The sequence below is a fragment of the Pteropus vampyrus genome, unplaced genomic scaffold (assembly GCF_000151845.1).
Source record: "Pteropus vampyrus isolate Shadow unplaced genomic scaffold, Pvam_2.0 Scaffold36, whole genome shotgun sequence".
In the NCBI taxonomy this organism is placed as follows: domain Eukaryota; kingdom Metazoa; phylum Chordata; class Mammalia; order Chiroptera; family Pteropodidae; genus Pteropus; species Pteropus vampyrus.
In genome coordinates, this window is record NW_011888817.1 from 6,945,164 (window position 1) to 6,963,683 (window position 18,520).

An 18,520-nucleotide genomic window follows, 5' to 3' on the forward strand; every position below is an offset into this window, starting at 1 on the left:
TTTGTTTTACAGTTTTTCTTTTTCAGTTAGTGTTTTTATTGGTAGCATTATTATAGGTAGAACTGTGTACAGCATGTTTTGTGAAATGTCTTTATTATTGACTTGGCGGTGTCATGGATATATAGCCTGCTCAGGAAGAACGCAGAGAAGATCCAGATTTTGAAATTAAGGAAGGTGGAGAACTTGAAGAGTGCTCTAAAATAGAAGTGAAAGAAGAAAGTCCTGAATCAAAAGCAGAAAGAGAATTGAAAGCTTCCCAGAAATCAATCAGAAGACACAGAAACATGCATTGCAAGGTTTCTTTGTTGGATGACACGGTTTACGAATGTGTTGTGGAGGTGAGTGCATTTTAATTTTCAGTGATTAGAATGCTTACAAATTATTTCATGTAGGGTTGGGTAAGTGGTGCCATGGCCTGATATAAGACCCAGTATGACTACTTCTATGGGCTGAAATGTTAATAGTGATTTTCTGGAAGTAGAGGTGTGGAGGAATTATAAGTGAGCCTATTTTCTTCTTCAGTTTTTTCTGCATCTGCTAAATCTTGTGAATTGAGCATGTGTTACATTTATAATCCAAAACAATTTTGTTTTAAGAAAAGTATTTATAGAGTGACCTTCCATGCCTAGATTTCTCAGGATAGCCTCAATTTTTGATATCAGATCCAGCTATCCCCATAATTGTATTTGTCAAAAAAAATTACTGTCTCTTTATTTCTGCTCTCCTCTTTAAACCTTAATAAGCTTTAGTTTACTTAATGTATACTTTAGCCCCACGAAAGAAGATATAAAAAATTCGAAACAAGTAATGCCATTTCTTAAAATTCTCTATGATTCTCTGAAAGAATAGGAAATTGAATCAAGATTAAATAAAAGTATCAGTTATTCAATTACTTTTTTTGCTCTTTCAAGACAAGTTAAAATCCTTAAAAATCCATTAACTGTTTTTTAACTAGAGTAGTAATTATCAACTATGTGCTTGATATAAAGCACTTGTTGTGGTTATTACCAATAATAGCCTTAATTAATAAAACATAATTTACATATACTTATATCTTAGATTTGTAACAAATTATTTCCAAATTGAATTATTTATATGAAAATGAAAATATATCAAAGCACAAATAGTCTAAAATGTTATACTGTATAAACAGTTATTTCCTCTCTAAGTTTTAAAAAATAAATTAAGAAAAATACACTCTTGTACTTCGAAAATAGCTACTCTACCTGGTAACTAGAGGAGACCTAGGGTCTGCTCTTTCTGCTTCTCACCACTAGCTGATTTAGAGATGAGGAAAGCCATTCCACACTCATTCTTCCCATTCAGACCAAAATCCAGATATGAGTCCCTTATATTTGAAACATTTGGGGGCAGATGTGTTTCAGAATTCAGAATATTTCATGTTTTAGAAAAGCAATAAGTAATATAATATAATATACCCAGTAGTATGTGTAGCAGTCAAACATATTATTTGGTCAAACACATTATTTTTGTGGTAAAATATATGAAGATTCATTCTAAGATGGATAAAGAACAAAAATAGCCACATAACAGTTCAGGTCAGAATTTGCCTTCAAATGAGCTTTGACAAAACAACTACCACCTAACCTTTTACTTTTTAGAACTTTGGAATTATAAATAAGGGAGTAGGGACCTATACATGAAGAATTCTCAAATCATTTCTCATTTAGAGTGAAAACATTGGTGAGAAAAATGAAGAAAATTATGTAATATAAATGGGTTAAGTCTGAAAATGAATGAGCATCTATGTGAATTACTAATAGTCATTAAAAATAACTTATTGAGAGAAGGATATGTTATGTATGTGTTCTAAAAAATTATTTCTAATTTTTTTAAAGTTTTTAAAAATATATTTCTTAGAAGGCATAATTAGCATGTTTGATTGTTTTTTCAAGTATTCCGGTTAATAGATAGGACAGGTGTAAATATTTCTATCATTTTACGGATGAGAAAGCTAATGTTCAGAAATATTAATTGAATTAACTCAAGTTGTTTAACTAGTATAGAAAGAGCCAGGACTTTTGACTCTAACTCTTAGCCTCTAAGTTAGGGTGTCTCCTCCCTATAAACAGGAATACAAGCACCCTTGACACTGGTTTGATTTTCTAGATAAAGAAACATTAAGAAAATGATTCATAACACAACTGAAATAGTGACTGCAGTAGTTAATATATGCAGGGTATCTAGAATTTTATACTTTATTCATTTTTCTGAAGGAGATTGAAGGGAGTTGAGACATAGTTCATTCTCTGGAGACATTTGGTCTGAGAATGATAGAGACTCTAATGATTTCCATAGCCACTAATAACTGTCAATGTCAACAGTTGATTTAGTTAATTCAGGTGGTCACAGTGACTGGCAGCAGCCCATAGCAAGCTTCAGGAAATATTGCACCAAAAATAAAGAATGTGATGTTTAGAGTGGAAGTGGGAAGGTGGTGGTAGATGGAGGGAAGGTGGAATTTTGCTTTGAATTGTAGCACTATTTCCAAGCTGCTATAAATGTGTTGCATATTTTAGCTGACAAATTATGAAACAGGATTTTTATAACTCATATTGTTCTACTTACACTGTGTGGCCATCTGAAAATGTTAGTTACAAAGGATGAAAGAGGAAATTAGAATATTATACTTTATTTTATTTGGTGTTGAATACAAGAATAAGAGGAAACCTCAACTAAAGTACGTATATCTTTGCAGAAACATGCTAAGGGACAAGATTTGCTTAAACGAGTGTGTGAGCACCTCAATCTTTTGGAAGAAGACTACTTTGGTCTAGCCATTTGGGATAATGAAACCTCCAAGGTGAGGAGACTGCTTGTAATGTAAGAAGCTGACAAAAATTTGTTTTTGTTGTTAAGAATGTGTTTTTGCCTGCCTCTCCAAGACACATTGTATTTAGAGTTATTTTTGCCTATTCTTGTATCTCAGATTTTCCCTCTAAAATGAACATTTTAAAGAGAAGACCATTGCTGGTATGTTCTTTCATCATTGAAAGTATCTACTATATATTTTTTAAAAGGCAGAGGAAGTATAGAGCTATGATATACTGATTAGCAAGTAGAAACCAATAACTTTATGTATTATGCCATTAATATTGTATCTAATATGTAAGAACTTCATAATAAATTTTTGTTGAATGGATAGTTCTATCAACATAATTATAGAATAATTATGATATATGCTTATAATTTGAGAGTAACATTATAAAAGAGAATAAAGTCCCAATATTATTGAAACAGTCATATAGTGAATCTGATATTTTCTTCCAGCCTAAAGGAAACTGATAGTTAACTCTGAAGGAAGTAAAAGAAAGTGTGAGGACGTGGAAGAGGGAAGAAAGGTTAAAAGTAAGATATTTACTTCAGAAAACTTGAATTATTTCCTGGGCCAATTAACTTAAAATTACAAATATTTAGCTTAAAATCGAATGATGAAAACTGTAGCCCAGTTTAACAAATACTTGCAAATACTATACTAGATGATATAGATACAGCTGTGAATAAGGTAGACATGGTCACTGCCCTCTGGAGCTTACAGTTTAGTGTGATGAGTGTTATACAAAAGGAGGTACAAGGTGTCATGGGAGATATGGCCAGGAAAGAAAAGTCTTCACTGGGGAGGTGATGTCTAAGCTGAGACCTGAAGGTTAAAATGGGCAAACGAAGTAAGAGAGGATGGCTTGGAGTTGAGGAAGTGACACTGGAGGAACTAAGAGCCATCTAGCCTGGCTAAACGTAGGGAATGAGGAATAGGATAATAGATGAATCTGAAAAGCTACATGGGGGCCAGGTCATGGAGAGACAGTCTTCAGTACAATGTATTCATGCCATTTTAGTTGGTTCTTTTCCCAAGATGATTTATATTTATTAAGAGAGGTTGAGGGGCAGCAGCCTTTAACAACTGCAAACTCTATAGATTGGATTATTTGAGTTCGATAATACAAACTAGAGGACATGGAACTACCCTTTGCCTAAATAAAACATATTTGTAGAATATAGTACTAGTAGTTACCTAGCAGTTTGCAAGAGTGTTCCTTCTATGAATGACTGTGATTCAAAGAGAAAAATTATGTCCACTAGCATTAGGTTAATACTATTCTTTAATGACTTTTACTTTGTCTCCTTAAATGTGCAAGCCAACTTGTACTGAAGCCTGTAATTTCCATTAGTAAGGAAAGATTGAAGTTAATTAAAAAACAAAACAATATACATAAAACTACAGTGAAAAACTTCCTGCAGCTGTGAGCTGGAAAATTCTCCCATGAATCAAGGAAAGTACTCTGAGGAGGGGAAGAGAACGCTTGAATTTGGCATGTCAATAAAGTCACTGAGCACTTAACTTGTTTACTATAATTGGAAATAATTTTTCTATGAACTAATTTCTGGAAACTGGCTCATTTAAAGATGTTCAGCAAGGGAAATTTTTTCCACTTGCAGCTGAGCTTCTAGGGACCACACTGATACAAATCTTTTCAGTTGCATTGAAAACTTTTCAGTATTCTTGTGCCATCTGTACTCTTTCTTGTCAGCAAATATTATTTTCTTTATAGTATTTTTTACTATCTTATTTATTTTTTTAATAAGCAACTATTAAATTGCTTTATTTATATATTAATGAATAAAATGATGTTAAAAGTGCCTAATATAAAAACTGAATAGTAGTACAAACCTGGCTTTGAATAATAAAAAAAAAAGGCATTATCCTTCTTAGATAAAATATTTCTGGAAAAGAAAAGCTGATGTCTTTGAATCATAATTTAGCTTTAACTTTTCTGGTAGTTTATAAGAGCCCCTTCTGGAGAAGTCATTGGGCAAGTGAATCCTGAGAAACATAAGGCTTATATTCAGGGCATCTGCCAGGTCTGTAGTATGGGCCAAGTTCTTACAGGATATCCAGCAGGAACATGGTTAGGGGCATTGGGCTGTTCTATATTTTCTTTTTCTAAATTCATTGTGGCTAACCTTCAGCTCTCAGAAATAGGTCAAAGCAGAATTTTTCTTTGTGTTAAAATGAGGGTCTTTAGCTGATCCAGGAAGTAGGGCATAGAAGAAAGAGCAGGAGTTTCATTAGCACATGGTCCAAGCAAACTTGTACGAAAATGTATCTGGGGAAGACTTCTTTAGCATTGTCAGGATAAAGAGCCAATACAGTAGCAAAACCCATCTTGATGATGATAGTCCTTCCTTACTATGCTGTCTCTTGAGTCATGTTTCTCTAGTCTGGATGGGTTACTCTTTTCTGGCTTGTATATAGCTGTCCCTGGTGTTTCTTATCATCGTCATTCTAGGGATTTGCTTTGCCTCTTTCCTATGATGTTTCTCCTGCTTCCTTTGTCCTAGCTTTTCCTTGTGTTTTGATAGAGCGTTCCTGCTGAGAAATGGTACATGGGATGTAATCTTTTTCAGACATTATATGTCTGAAAAATATCTTTATTTTACCTTCACATTTAGTTGTTAATTTGGTTGAGTATAGAATTTTAGGCTTGAAATTATTTGCCTTCATTTGAAGGCATTACTCCATTGCCTTCTAGCTTCCAATGTTATTATTGAGAGGTCCAAAGCCATTCTGATTTTTGATCCTTTGTATGACATTCCTTCTCTCCTGCCCTTTGTAGAATTAAGCTAGTAGACTTTTTTCTTTTCTTTTTTCTTCTCCCCTCCCCTTCCCTCTCCTCCCTTACCCTTCTGTCTTTAAGGTTCTGAGATATACAATGGTGTATCTTGTGGGTTGATTATCATCCACAATTCTCGGCCCACGTCTGTTTTCTTTACTAGACTGTGATTTCCTAAAAAATGTCCTTGTCTAGCATATTGCCTGGCTCAAGTGTGGTAGGTATTCGGTAAATGTTTATTGAAAGAGTAGGACATGTTATATTTTAGAGAACTGCTTTGCCACTTTCCAAGTTGTGAGTTAGGTAAAGTACTTATGCCTTTCTTTTATCATTGGTAAATTGGCAATGATAATAAGATAATCTTTATAAAAGCATGTAGAATGGTGCCTGGCAATAAAAATTACCTATTATCGTTGTTATTATGATAGTATTATTTTTTAAAAGGTTACCAAATAATCAAAGCCTTTGCTTTCAAAAATTAGATTTGTGTGTCATAATGTAGAGGTAGGTGCACTCTAGAGCATCCTTCAGGTTGAATAATCTACCTGATCTTTTCCCAGGTAGGGTACACTGGAGGACAGCATACGTTTTACTTAAAATTGGTGTCTGTAGTCAGATTATTTTACTTCATTTTAGTTGTTATTCCCTATATATCTACTATCAATAATCCAGATTTCCAGATACTCTCACTGAAAGTATATAGATATTAATGAAATGATTAAATCTGTGAAGCAATTAATCTTTGTTAATCATTTAAATTTTCTGTCATTCTGAAAACACAAAGGCTCCTAGAACTATAAAGCCTCTTGGGGCTCATCCCCCTCATTTTAGAGATGAGAAAACTAGCATATGGAGACAGAGTGGCTCCCTCCAAGCTACAGTCAGTTTACTCCTGAAAATCACTTAGGAAGGGGCAGCCTGCTGCCCCTTCCTAAGTGATTTTCTTCTTCAGCTTTTTATTCTTCTTTCCTTGATTTTTACATTTTATCTTTGTTTTTTTGTTTGTTTGTTTATTTCCTTCCTACAGAATTATTTACTAATATTGTGGGGAAAATGTGAACCATAATACAAGGAGATATAAATATTTTATCCTCTTTACATTCCCAGTCTCTGGTGTCTTCTTTTGTGTGTGTAAAGTTTTATCCTTTGTATATGTAACTTCTCTGTATAAGAGCTTCTGGATCTGTGTGTTTTGTTTGTAGAGAACTGGATACTTTTATCAGTAAGGAAGATTAGTCGAATTGACTTTTTCCTCTCATGGAATGGCTTTCTTGTTCTCTCTCCCTACTGACTGTATGATAATAGGCCTATTGCCAAACTGAGTCTTGCAAAAGAAAAAAAGAGGAAAAGCGTTCAGAAGCCAACTTCTATAGCTCTGTGAGGGATTTATTACCACTATGAAGCAGTTATATGAGTTAAGTACTTGCTTCCTACATTTTATTCCTGCTTAGAATTAGTTATTTATGATGACTCAAGAATTTTTTTCTTAGAAAAGTTATTCATATCAATTCCTACTTGCACCCCTCTCCTATCTCTCAATTCCCTCTCTAAGCAAAAAAAAAAAAAAGAAAAGAAAAGAGAGAAAGAGAGAGAAAGAAAAAGGGGCTCTTATAGTAAATAATAAGAATTTTAAATTAGAGGTTTATTCAGTTCAATAGTATGTGGCCATCTTTCTCCTTTCTTCCATTTTCTATATGGATGAATTTTCTTATCTTAGAAGTCAGATAATAAACTATGGAAAGATAGCCAGGAGGTTCTTTCTTTAACTTTGCAAAGGCACATAGTAAACACCAGTGGAGTGAACATTAAATCAAAAGTGTGAGAAATTTAGTATATAGTTACCTGAAAGGGTGGATTGTTTTCCATTGATTTATGACTGGCTTTGAAGGCAAGTGCCAGTGATGATTATATCTTTATTGTCTGGCAAATTAGAAAGACTAAAATAAATTTTGTAAACATACTTGCAGAGAAGGAAAGTTGTTCTGAGGATCTTGTCTTTTACTAGGAAGATTTGGGTTGACATCAGTAGAGATTTTAAATGTGTGTTTTGTGTTTTTTTTGTTGTTTTTTTTTTACCACGTAAAGAGTAGAATTGCCTATGCTATAGTTTCTATAAACATATCGTGGAGCAGTTAATTGAAGTCAATAAACAAAACATAAACAATGGTTATTTCTTGAGTTAAGGAAGACAGGCTTGTAGAACTTATAAATTTTTTACCTCAAAAGACAAGGATTTGTATAAATCACTTATGTATATGTATCAGGTTTTAGGACTTCCAGATAAGGGTAGCTGATGGCTAACTCAGCATATTCTTTATTAGGGTTCTTTTCTTAGAACTTCATGACCTAAGGTTATAATTTCTGCAAAAGATGTGAAAAGGTACTATTTATTTTACCTCCTTAAATGAGTCACCTTAGTTGAAACTTTATTATCAGTATTCTGGTTTATTTTAGTTCTTTGTTCATTCTTCATTCATTCATTCATTCATTCATTCATTCATTTAACATTTATTGAGTAGATAGCATCTGCTACGTGCTGGAGAGAGCTATAAAAGACAATCTCTTTCTTCAGGGAACTGCCAGACTGACTAGGGGACATCAGTAAGATGAGTACCAACATTGAAAGGATTTTTGCAGAATGTAATGTAAGATCTGAATTATAAGAGATAGTCAGGAATCTTCCAGATGAAGAAATGTGGATAGTGAAAGGAGCAACATGTAAGAAGGTGTCTTGAAATAAGAGGGGACATGCAAGACCTGTAATTATTCAGTTGAATGAATGGAGATCTGTATCAGGATATTGCTGCTCTTCATGTCTATATTATTTTGAAACATTTTTTTAAGCTCAAAAAGAACTGCAATTCTTTTTAATGCACAAACTTAAATTCTGTTTAAAATGTTAATTTAACTTGAGATATTATTGGCAAGATGGACACTTGAAAAGGAATCCTTGCAACTGAAAATATTCAAATAGAATCTAGAAGATTATCCAAAAATGCTATTTTAGGGGGCATCTTAAGATCCCTACTAAAATACAGTTTTATAAATTTTGTCCTCTAAATATTTTGCTGTTTTATAAATTCCTGCAGTTTTCTTCTAACTATAACTTTCTTTCTCCTTTCCTTACAACCATCCTCCCTGAGAAATTAGTTTACATATAACTATCTTATTTCCTCACTGCTAATCTATTAGTATATGTTCCTAGCAGCATTACTCATAATATATATATTCATATATAATACAGGAAAGTGTGTAAATCACACATATTCACTTTGTAAAAATTCTTTGAGATATGCATCTGTGTATATATCCCTAAGAGCAAAAAATTAGCATTACCAGGACTTGAGAATCCCCTTTTGGTCCCCTTGCCAGTCGCTACCCCCAGCCCCTAACAGTCATTACTTCTACCCCACCGCCTATCCAAAATAACAGATGTCTTCTTGACATCTATCACTGTCAGTTAGTTTACCTGTTTTTAAACTTTATACATAAATGTAATCATACATATGTCATCTTGGGTCTGGCTTTTTTGTTTTTTTACAATATCATGTTTTTGAGATCCATCCAAAGATACCTTAAATGTATATCTACATAAATATACCATAATTTATTTATTCTACTGTTGATGGACATTTGGGTTATTTCCAGCTTTTTATTATTTTTTTTCTTATTCATGAAAATATATTTCTTTTCCTACATTCCCTATTTTAGTAAGTAGTACCACGTCCACCCAGTTGCCCAAACCAACAACTTGGGAATTATTCTTTACCATTATACCTTACCAATGCTCAGTCACAAATTTTGACTGCTTTAGCTCCTAAATATCTTTCTTGTCTGTCCTATAGACTTTATCCTATCAGGCTCTTTTGATTATCGATATCAGGATAATTTATTTAGTACTGGCTATATGCTTTTATATATAAAATAATCCGATCTACAATAACTGTAAGGGAGGTAGTTTTATCTCAATTTTATATATGAGGAAATTGAGACTCAGAAAGATTGTCTTGTATAAGGTTACACAGCTAGTAAAATGGTGGAGAAATTCAGGCAGGTTAGAACTCAAGACTGTTTGACTTTAAAGCCAGTACCCATAATCATCATTCTCTTCTGGATCACAATTATCATTCTCAACAACAACCTCTCATTTGATCTCCCTGTCTACAGTCATGTTTCCTCAAATTCATGTCACTCTATTCGGAATCTTTCAATGGCCCTCCCTTGCCAAGAACTTGATAAAGTCCAAGTTTCTTAGCATGGACTACTATGTCTTCCAGGATCTGACGCTTACTGTTCTCCACTTTGTATCTCTCTTCCCTACCTCTGTGCTCTAGGTATGTTGAACTACACACAGCAGCTCAGGTGTATCATGTTCTCTCTCATAACCCTGTGCCTTTCTAATTACTTCCTCTTCTTTTTTCCCTGGTTAACTCTTGTTTGTCCTTCAAGCCTCAGTTTAGATCTCCTAAACATTCTTTTGAGAAACATGTCCTAACTGCCTCTTATTCCCAATCCATTTTGGTGTACTTCCTCTTTGCTCTTAAGAGCACTCCATGCTCTGTCTTAGCACTACCACACATTTCTAACATAGAAATTATCATACCTAGACAGATTGTTCACCTCTTCCATTAGATTGGCAACTCCTTGAAGACAAGCTCTATTTTTAAATCATTTTTTGTAACCATGGTGCCTAGCATATAGAGGGCTTCCTCAAATATTTGTTGGCTAAATAAAATTCTATAATTCGAATAATTTAAATTGAGAATAAAACTACCTATTCTTGTGCACGTTGATTTTTATTATCTTGTACACACTTTTTGATTTTGATCTGGAGGTCTAGATACTGAAACAGTAATAATTTGTTCTGTAAGGTAGCTTATACCTTGGGGTCCCATTTTGACTCAAATCTGAGTTTGCCCTCTCTTTGTCAAATTGGTGGGAATTTTAGCCCCAAAGTCATAGAATGGCTTATGGAATCCTTGTAAAAAACCTGGCAGCTTTCGATTACTTTGGGAGGTTTCTCTTAAGAATAATGGAAAGTATGGAGTTGTCTCACTATTGTGGGGAGGAGTTCACTCCAAAGTGGTAGCAATCGGTCTTTGTCAAGAGTTCTGGGTTACATGGTATAAACATAGTTCTTAGAGGTTCCACGAAATTTTTCAATAGTCGCTTTTAAAGTCGTATTTGCCTTTGGACCTACAACAACTTAAAGATCTTTGGTCTTAATGAGAAACAAAGGAGAAACACCTAGGTTACTGCCTTTCTTACAAGGCTTAAACAAGTGTGTGCCTAGTTTTATATTATAGAAAAATTTTATATTTGGTATTTTTTAACACATATTTCTTAATCATCTGTGTTAATTGTGGAAGCAGGAGAAATAAAAGAAAACTAGAATTTACTCTCATGCTTATTGTCTGTTGTAGTAACTATATAACAGTTAAAGTGATATACAATCACATGTAAGATTGTGGTTTCAGCCCATTCCTTGAGTAGGGCAAATGCAGTGGTCATCTGTGCTTTGCCTTTGTTAGTAGAGGAGAGAGGGGGCAGCTTACTCCTCTTGTCTAAATACCTCTAAAATTTAATTTTAAACCTCTTGGAGGAGGGAATGGGGAGGGACTAGAAGGAGGCGTGACGGTGTTCCTGGGGTGCTTGCAGTGTTATATGTTCACATTGATAATTTATTGACCTCTACATTTATGCTTTATGTACTTTTCTGTATGTATCTTATGTCAATAAAAATGTTTTAAACAATATAATTTAGAAATTTCTGTCTTTAAATATTTCCCAAGGAACCTGTGAAAGATGTTAATGGCGAGGCTCTTTTCTAGTGATATTATTTCGCATGGTCCGCCATGGGTTGAAGAGCTCTGCCCTACTGGTGTGCAGACTCTAAGTGGGGTTAGAGAACAGTGAAGGGAGAGATTAGTGTGGGCAAGAGTAGTGAGGGAAAACAAAATAGTTGTTTATTCAGTAAACATTAACTGAGCATGAATCATGTACCAAATGCTGTGCTGACATAGAAAAGTTAAACAAGACCGGAGGTCAGAATTAGAAGGAAAAATAAGATTTGGGTGATGTCAATAATCTGTCCTAGTCTTTATAGTATAATAAAAGTAACAATTTCTTATTTACTAAGAGCTTTAATATATTAATTTTTAAAATATTCACAATAACTATGAGATAGGCAATACTACTAATATCTTATTATATAGATGAAAAAACCGAGATTCTTGAAGTCATTCAGCTGGGAAATAGTGGAGCTAGGATTCAAGCCCAACCATCTGGCTCCCTTTTTCTCTGATCACAGTTACTATGCTATGCGAAATTAATGCAAAAAATCTTTGAAATTTAGGTTGACTTGGATGTGTAAGTCAACCTAAATGGTCAATAATCCTGCTTCTGGTACTATCTTGTTTATGTTTTAGAGCTCTGTGTGAATGCCTTTTCTTCTTTTTATAGACATGGCTGGACTCTGCCAAAGAAATAAAGAAGCAGGTTCGTGGTAAGTGAATATTGCCTTTTTTATCCTTCTTTCTTTTAGTAGGTCACAGGATTTCCAACCATTTTCTGGCTGTGTGTCACCTTAGAATCCTGACTATAGCAGATGGCTTTGAAATGGAGATAAAGCCTTCCTCTAGAAGGAGGAGACTCCATAATAGAAAGATAGAGAGAGGTGGACACTGTTGAGATGTAGGTCAGATCTTGATTTTTTTTTTTTTTTTTTTTACTATTAGGCAAAGTTGGAGAAGATAGGAACAGTTGAAACAGAAGATAGAATAGAACAAAGATGAGAAGAGAAAAAGGATATGGGAGTCAGTTCTCAAAAGGGTAGTGATTGAAACTGTAGTAGCCTTCAATTAGGAGTATGCTGCCTAATTCTGTTCTTTTAAAATTTTCTGCACTATTGCGTTCTAACTTTCTCCATGTTTTCCTCTCTATTGTTCTTTTTGTCCCTTTTCAGTAGTCCTCTTCCAAACTGAAGTATACAAATCTGAGAATTCGTGCCAGCGACCCTTCTGACATTGTGGCTTTCTTCTAGCTTCATACCCTCTAGAATATATTGCTGCTGCATGCCCTGCTCCATCTAGTGTAGAGGGATAAATGTTTCTAGGTCAAAAAAGTATAGATTAGTACTTTCTAGCCCCAGGCCCAATGGGCTAGCTGAAAGTTAGAGACTTCCTGCTTCCAATTATGACTAGAATTCCTTTTATTTTATTTTGAGGAAACTTCTAGGAACTGCAATAGATGTTATTCATCATGATTAGTAAGTTTTAACTCTTTATCACCTGAAAACGAATGTTGTTTTTCATTTGTTTCTTAAAAACACTTTCGTAATGGTGAAATGTTTTCCTTTAGACCCTATTTCTAATTTGTATTTCTTAAGACAGAAACAAAATATTCCTTTGGACTGGCAACTCTTCATATTTGCTCCCTGCCTATAAAATCTTGTTTCAAAATGCATGTCAGCAAAAAATATTCAGAATATTTGAGACACGACAAGAAAATCATAACTCCTAGCCCTTTTCAATGAAAATACTTTTAATATTCAATATTACTCAGGAACAAAAAGAGTCTTTAGGAAGAAAAGTTAAAACAGAGTTTATGATGAGTGGAGAATATTTAGTAGATTATCTTCCTGACTATTTAAAAAAAAAAAAAAAACTCTTGCTAAGAAAAAGAACCTAAGTGTCATTTAAAAAAAAAAATTACAAAATAATAAAAATCTTTCCTTTGACATAGGAATGAAAAACTGCGTCTCTGACACAAACTTTAATAGAGAATCAAAATGTAAGCATTTCATTGTAAGCCAGAGAGAAGACTGTCATTTATCTATTGCAAAAGCTTTGGATTTTTTTAAATGTCTTTTATTATACAAGTGATATATACCCATTGTGAAAAATGTTAACTTTATGTATCATAGAGAAAGTAAAAGGCCTCTAAATTCTGCCCTCCAGATTTAATCACTGTTAAATTGGTATAATCTGCAAGATTTATTTCTAGGCATATAGATTTTGCTTTTTAAAAATAAAATTATAAAATTATGCTACATATCGTTATGTGCTATGTTTTATATTATACATGTATTATGTATTCTATATGTAGTTTTTAAAATTAATTTTTAAAATAAGTGATATAAATATACAGTATAAAATTAAAAGATACAGATGAATATAGTAAAAGGTAAATAAATCTTCCTTATACCTCTGTCCTTCAACTAATTTATTGTGTGTGTGTATAGACATACACATGCATATACATACATACACACACGTGTGTATATTTTAATATAAATATGTATTTACACATGTTTAATATAAACATGCGTTTAATATGTACATATTTTAATACAAATAATTTGAATATATTGATATGTATTTAATATAAACATGCAACTAATCTTTTTAAACATAATTTGAAGAACTCCTTCTGTCAATGTATATTCATTTCTTTCATTATAATTATCTTAAATGATTATATAGTCGTAGCATAATATATATAATTAGTCTTATTGATGGAAGTTTTGGGTTAACGTCTTTTACCTCCTTGGTTAAATTTATTTTAAGGTATTTTACTTTTTTGATGCAATCGTTAATGAGATTGTTTTCTTAATTTCTCTTTCTGATAGTTCATTATTGGTGTGGGTTAATCTCAATAGGTTTTTACAAACAAGATTGCAGTAAACATACATGTATCTGTGTGCTTATATGTGTCTGTAGATAAATTCCTGGAAGTAGAATCAAAGAGTATATTTTAAATTGTAATAAATACTCATCAGCAAGATTTTTTCCATATTTAAAAAAAATTAGAGACGTATAGAGGCTAATGCAACAAAAACTCACGTACGCATCACCTAGAGTTAACATGTGTTACATTTTTAATTTAAAATAGAACCATACACGTAAGGTTTGTCTTTTCTGTTTTCCTTTTAGTTCTATCTCCTTCTCTCCCTATGTATAGAAATCTATTGTTATAAATTTGGAGAGATTCCTTTCAGTCCATGTTTTTATATTTTTCCTTCATATATCCATACCCATATACAGTGTATGGTAGTATTGCTTCGTCTGTTTATTTGAAATTTCTCTCAGACCCAACCTTACTCCTTTAAATCTTTTTCTGAGGTTTATCAATCTCTCTCCCTCTGAGCTTAAATTTTAGCTTCATTTAATTTCCTTATTTCTGAATGAGAGAGCTCTCCTATTCATGCTGAGTCATGCTAGCACCTATATCCCTTTCTGGAATAGCACAGAGCAAGGCAAGAAATCTTTATAACTTTCTATACCATAAAATACTAATATATAATTTATGCAAAATATGTTTTTAAAAAAAATCTATAGCCCACGTATGCCCCTTCCTAAATTCATCCTCTTCTTTCCCTGCAGAGGTCACCACTATCCTGAATTTCGTGTTAATGATTCCACTGCATTTTTTAAAAAATGGTTTTTATTACCTATAAATGTATACTTAAAAATACTATATTTTACCATTTTGAACATCATGTAAATTGAATTATATAATAGGTAATCATATGTGGCTTGCTTTTCTTAACATGATTTTTGAAATTCATCTCTGTTGAAAAAATTTCACAAAACAATTCTTAATCTTTACTGTGAGTGATATCCTCGTATATTTTTTCTTTTGTATTCTGTTTCATTTATTTAAATACTGATTTTGGCCCACTAAACAGATTTTGCAATGGGTTATGACCCACTGTTTAATAAACACTGATTTAGAGTATATACCTTGAATTGCTAAATTATAGGGTATGTTTATTTTCAGTATTACTAGATATTGCCAAATTACTCTCCTTAAAATTGATTGTAACTGTTTACATCCCACCAATGGTATATGAGAGTTCCTGGTTTCCTATATCCTCAGAAGGCAGGAATTTTTTTCAATTATTAATTTAAAAAAAAACTTTTGGATGTAATTCAGACAACAGAAAAGTTGAAAGACTGTAGCAAAGGATACCTTGCATCCAGATTCTTCAAATGTTAATATTTTACTACATTTGCTTTATCTTCTTTTTATCTACACACACACACACACACACACACACACACACCACACACCACACACCACACACACACACACACACAGAAGGCTTTTTTCTGAACCATTTAAGAGTAAGTTGCGTCATAGCACCATTTAGAATAACCAAAAGGAGAAAACAACCCAAATGTCTATCAATCGATAATGGATAAACAAAATGTGATATATCCATACAATGGAATATTATTCAGCTTTAAAAAGAAATGAAGTGCTGATAACTGCTACAGCATAGATGAACCTCGAAACATATTAAAGAAGCCAGATATAAAAAGCCACGTATTATTTGATGCCGTTTATCTGAAATATTTAGAATAGGTAGATCCATAGACACAGAAAGCAGATTAAAGCTTGCCAGAGGCTGGAGAACTGAGGGAATGAGGTGCTTAATGGATACAGAGCCTTCTTTGTGGGTGATAAAAATGTTTTAAATTAGATAAAGGGGATGGTTGTACAACACTGTGAATGTACGTAATGCCACTGAATTGTAGCACTAACTACTGAATTGTAGACTTTAAAATGGTTAGTATGTGAATTTCTTGTCAAAAAATGAAAAGAGTAAGTTGCAGTCATGATACCTTGCTATCCCTAAATAATTGAGTTTGCATATCCCAATAGTAGAAATTAGTTTTTTACATACACTTTCTACAGAACCATAATACAATTACTAAAAGCCAGAAATTAATATTGAAAGAATACTATAACCTATAGTCCTTATTTATCAGTTGTCCCAATTAATATCCTTTATAAAAAAGGAAGTCCAAGGTGATACTTTGTATTTAGTTGTCACATTTCTTTAGTTTTCTTTAATTTGGAACAGTTCCTGAGTCTTTAAAGCGTTTCATAACATTGATAGTTTTGAAGAGCCGAGACCACTTATTTTATAAGTGGTCGCTTTGAGTTTTTCTGATGTTTCCTCATGGTACATGAATCTTCAGGTTACGCACTTTTAGCAGGAATATCATTGAAGTGTTGCCTATTTAGAGGCAGAAATTTTAATGTTAAAAAATTTAGAGCTTTTCTAGTCACCATTTTTTAATTTCACTAAACATTCTCTATAAGGTATTACTTTACTGTATGCATCATATTCTAGAAATGGTTGCTGACTGAAGCTTACTTAGCTTTAATATTTTTTTAATTCCAAGTGATTAACTTTAGCCTCTCTATTACATTTAACGCTGAACTTATGTGCAGTGAAACTGGATATCTTCTTTGAAATATCTCAAATTTATATCTCTTGTATGGAAAAGAATAAGAACTGAAAGTTTGAGTTCTTTTTCTTACAATTTCTTTTAACAAAAGTAAGAGTTAATTTTGGAGACATTTCTGTTTAGGTATTGTTTTTAATACAGTTAAACTTCCTTATTTTGGGTTAATGGAGAGGAAAAGTCCAATAGAAATAGTTGTTTTTTGTTTGCTTTAAAAAGTGTTTTCATTTGATTTGGTCTAGTAACTAGAGGTCATTGGGGATCTGGATTAATGAATATATAATTTTTATATATTGGTATCTACTATCCTTTTGTGCAGTCTTTTTTTTTTTTTGCTGTGTCATTCTCATATAACCTTCACAACAATGATGTGAGATCAGTTATTTTATTCATTTATTCATTCAAATATTTTTTGAGCACTCGTGATAAGCCAAGCACTATTTTAGGCACTAGGGATACACATCAAATAAAACAAAAGATTTTTGTCCTTGGGTATTTGTATTTTAGTGAGAGAAGATAAAGATTACTCTTTAAAAAATATGTGTATCTACACAAATATTTAATAAGTAGTACATGTACAAAGTTCAAATGGTATAAAAGAGTATGTAGGAATAGCAGGTTTCCCTCCAATCCATTTTCCCCTAGCGTCTCAGTTTCCCTCCCAGGAGTTCCCCTTTCCACCCCCCCCCCCGCCCGCAACTACTATAACTAGTTTATTGTATGTCCTTACAGAGATAGTCTATGCATATGTAATCATACCTATAATATATATTTTATTCTACCTCCAACATTCACAGTTGCTTTCTATCTGTACTTTTCTTCACCTTGATTTTTTTCACTTAACAGTATATCTGGGAGATGTATCTTCTATTGCTAAATATATTTAGGTTGTCTCTAGATATTTGCTATTATAAACCATTTATTGTACAGATATCATTTTGATCACATTTAAGTATATGTTTAGATACATTTTGGAAATGAATTGCTAGGTGAAAGGGTATATATACATTTTACATTTCAATAGCTATTGTCAAATTATTCTCTATAGTTTTGTAACAATTTACACTCACATCCACAATAGATGAAAATGCTTATTTCCCCCACCAATCCTGGATGTTATCAAGCTTTTTATATCAGTTATTTAACACAGAACTCAAAGTGGAAAATATTATACTTTGTAAACTATTGCTAATTTGATTTCCTTAATGTTATTCTTCCTGTTCAATTAAAAAATTCCACTTATATATGTTATGAAATAACTAAATTTATGTGTAAAGTTCTTAAATGCTGAATTCACATATATTAAACATTGCTCTTGTCTATCTTGTTTTCCATATTGATTTGCTCTAGCCAAACATTTTTATAGATCATATAGAAGTCACCTTTTTTAAAAGTTTATATGGGGAGTTATGAATTAACAATGGCTAGATTGATGTGATTTTATTGAATCAGAAAGTAAAACAACAAATGGTGTTTTAATATACAGTATTTAAACTGTAAATACTGCCTCCTCATCTCTCACCCTTTTTTAGAAATAGTTATTGGATTGTTTTTCTGATCTAAGTTCCATTTAAAGTTTTTGGGGTATGAAGCATTAGAAGTGGATTGGTGGTAGATACTAGGATCTGA

General features: G+C 32.7%; 1 protein-coding gene across 23 annotated transcripts in view; it reads left to right on the forward strand.

Moving 5' to 3' along the window:
- Window positions 1-18,520, forward strand: part of EPB41 (erythrocyte membrane protein band 4.1) — a 159,614-nt gene that overhangs the window by 67,492 nt on the left and 73,602 nt on the right. For all 23 annotated transcript variants that reach the window (XM_023529240.1, XM_011357771.2, XM_011357772.2 and 20 more), the window contains 3 exons: window positions 126-338; window positions 2,720-2,824; window positions 12,096-12,138. In XM_023529240.1, the coding sequence (XP_023385008.1) occupies window positions 285-338; window positions 2,720-2,824; window positions 12,096-12,138 (202 nt within the window). In that variant the 5' untranslated portion in view covers window positions 126-284. The remainder of the gene's footprint in view (window positions 1-125; window positions 339-2,719; window positions 2,825-12,095; window positions 12,139-18,520) is intronic.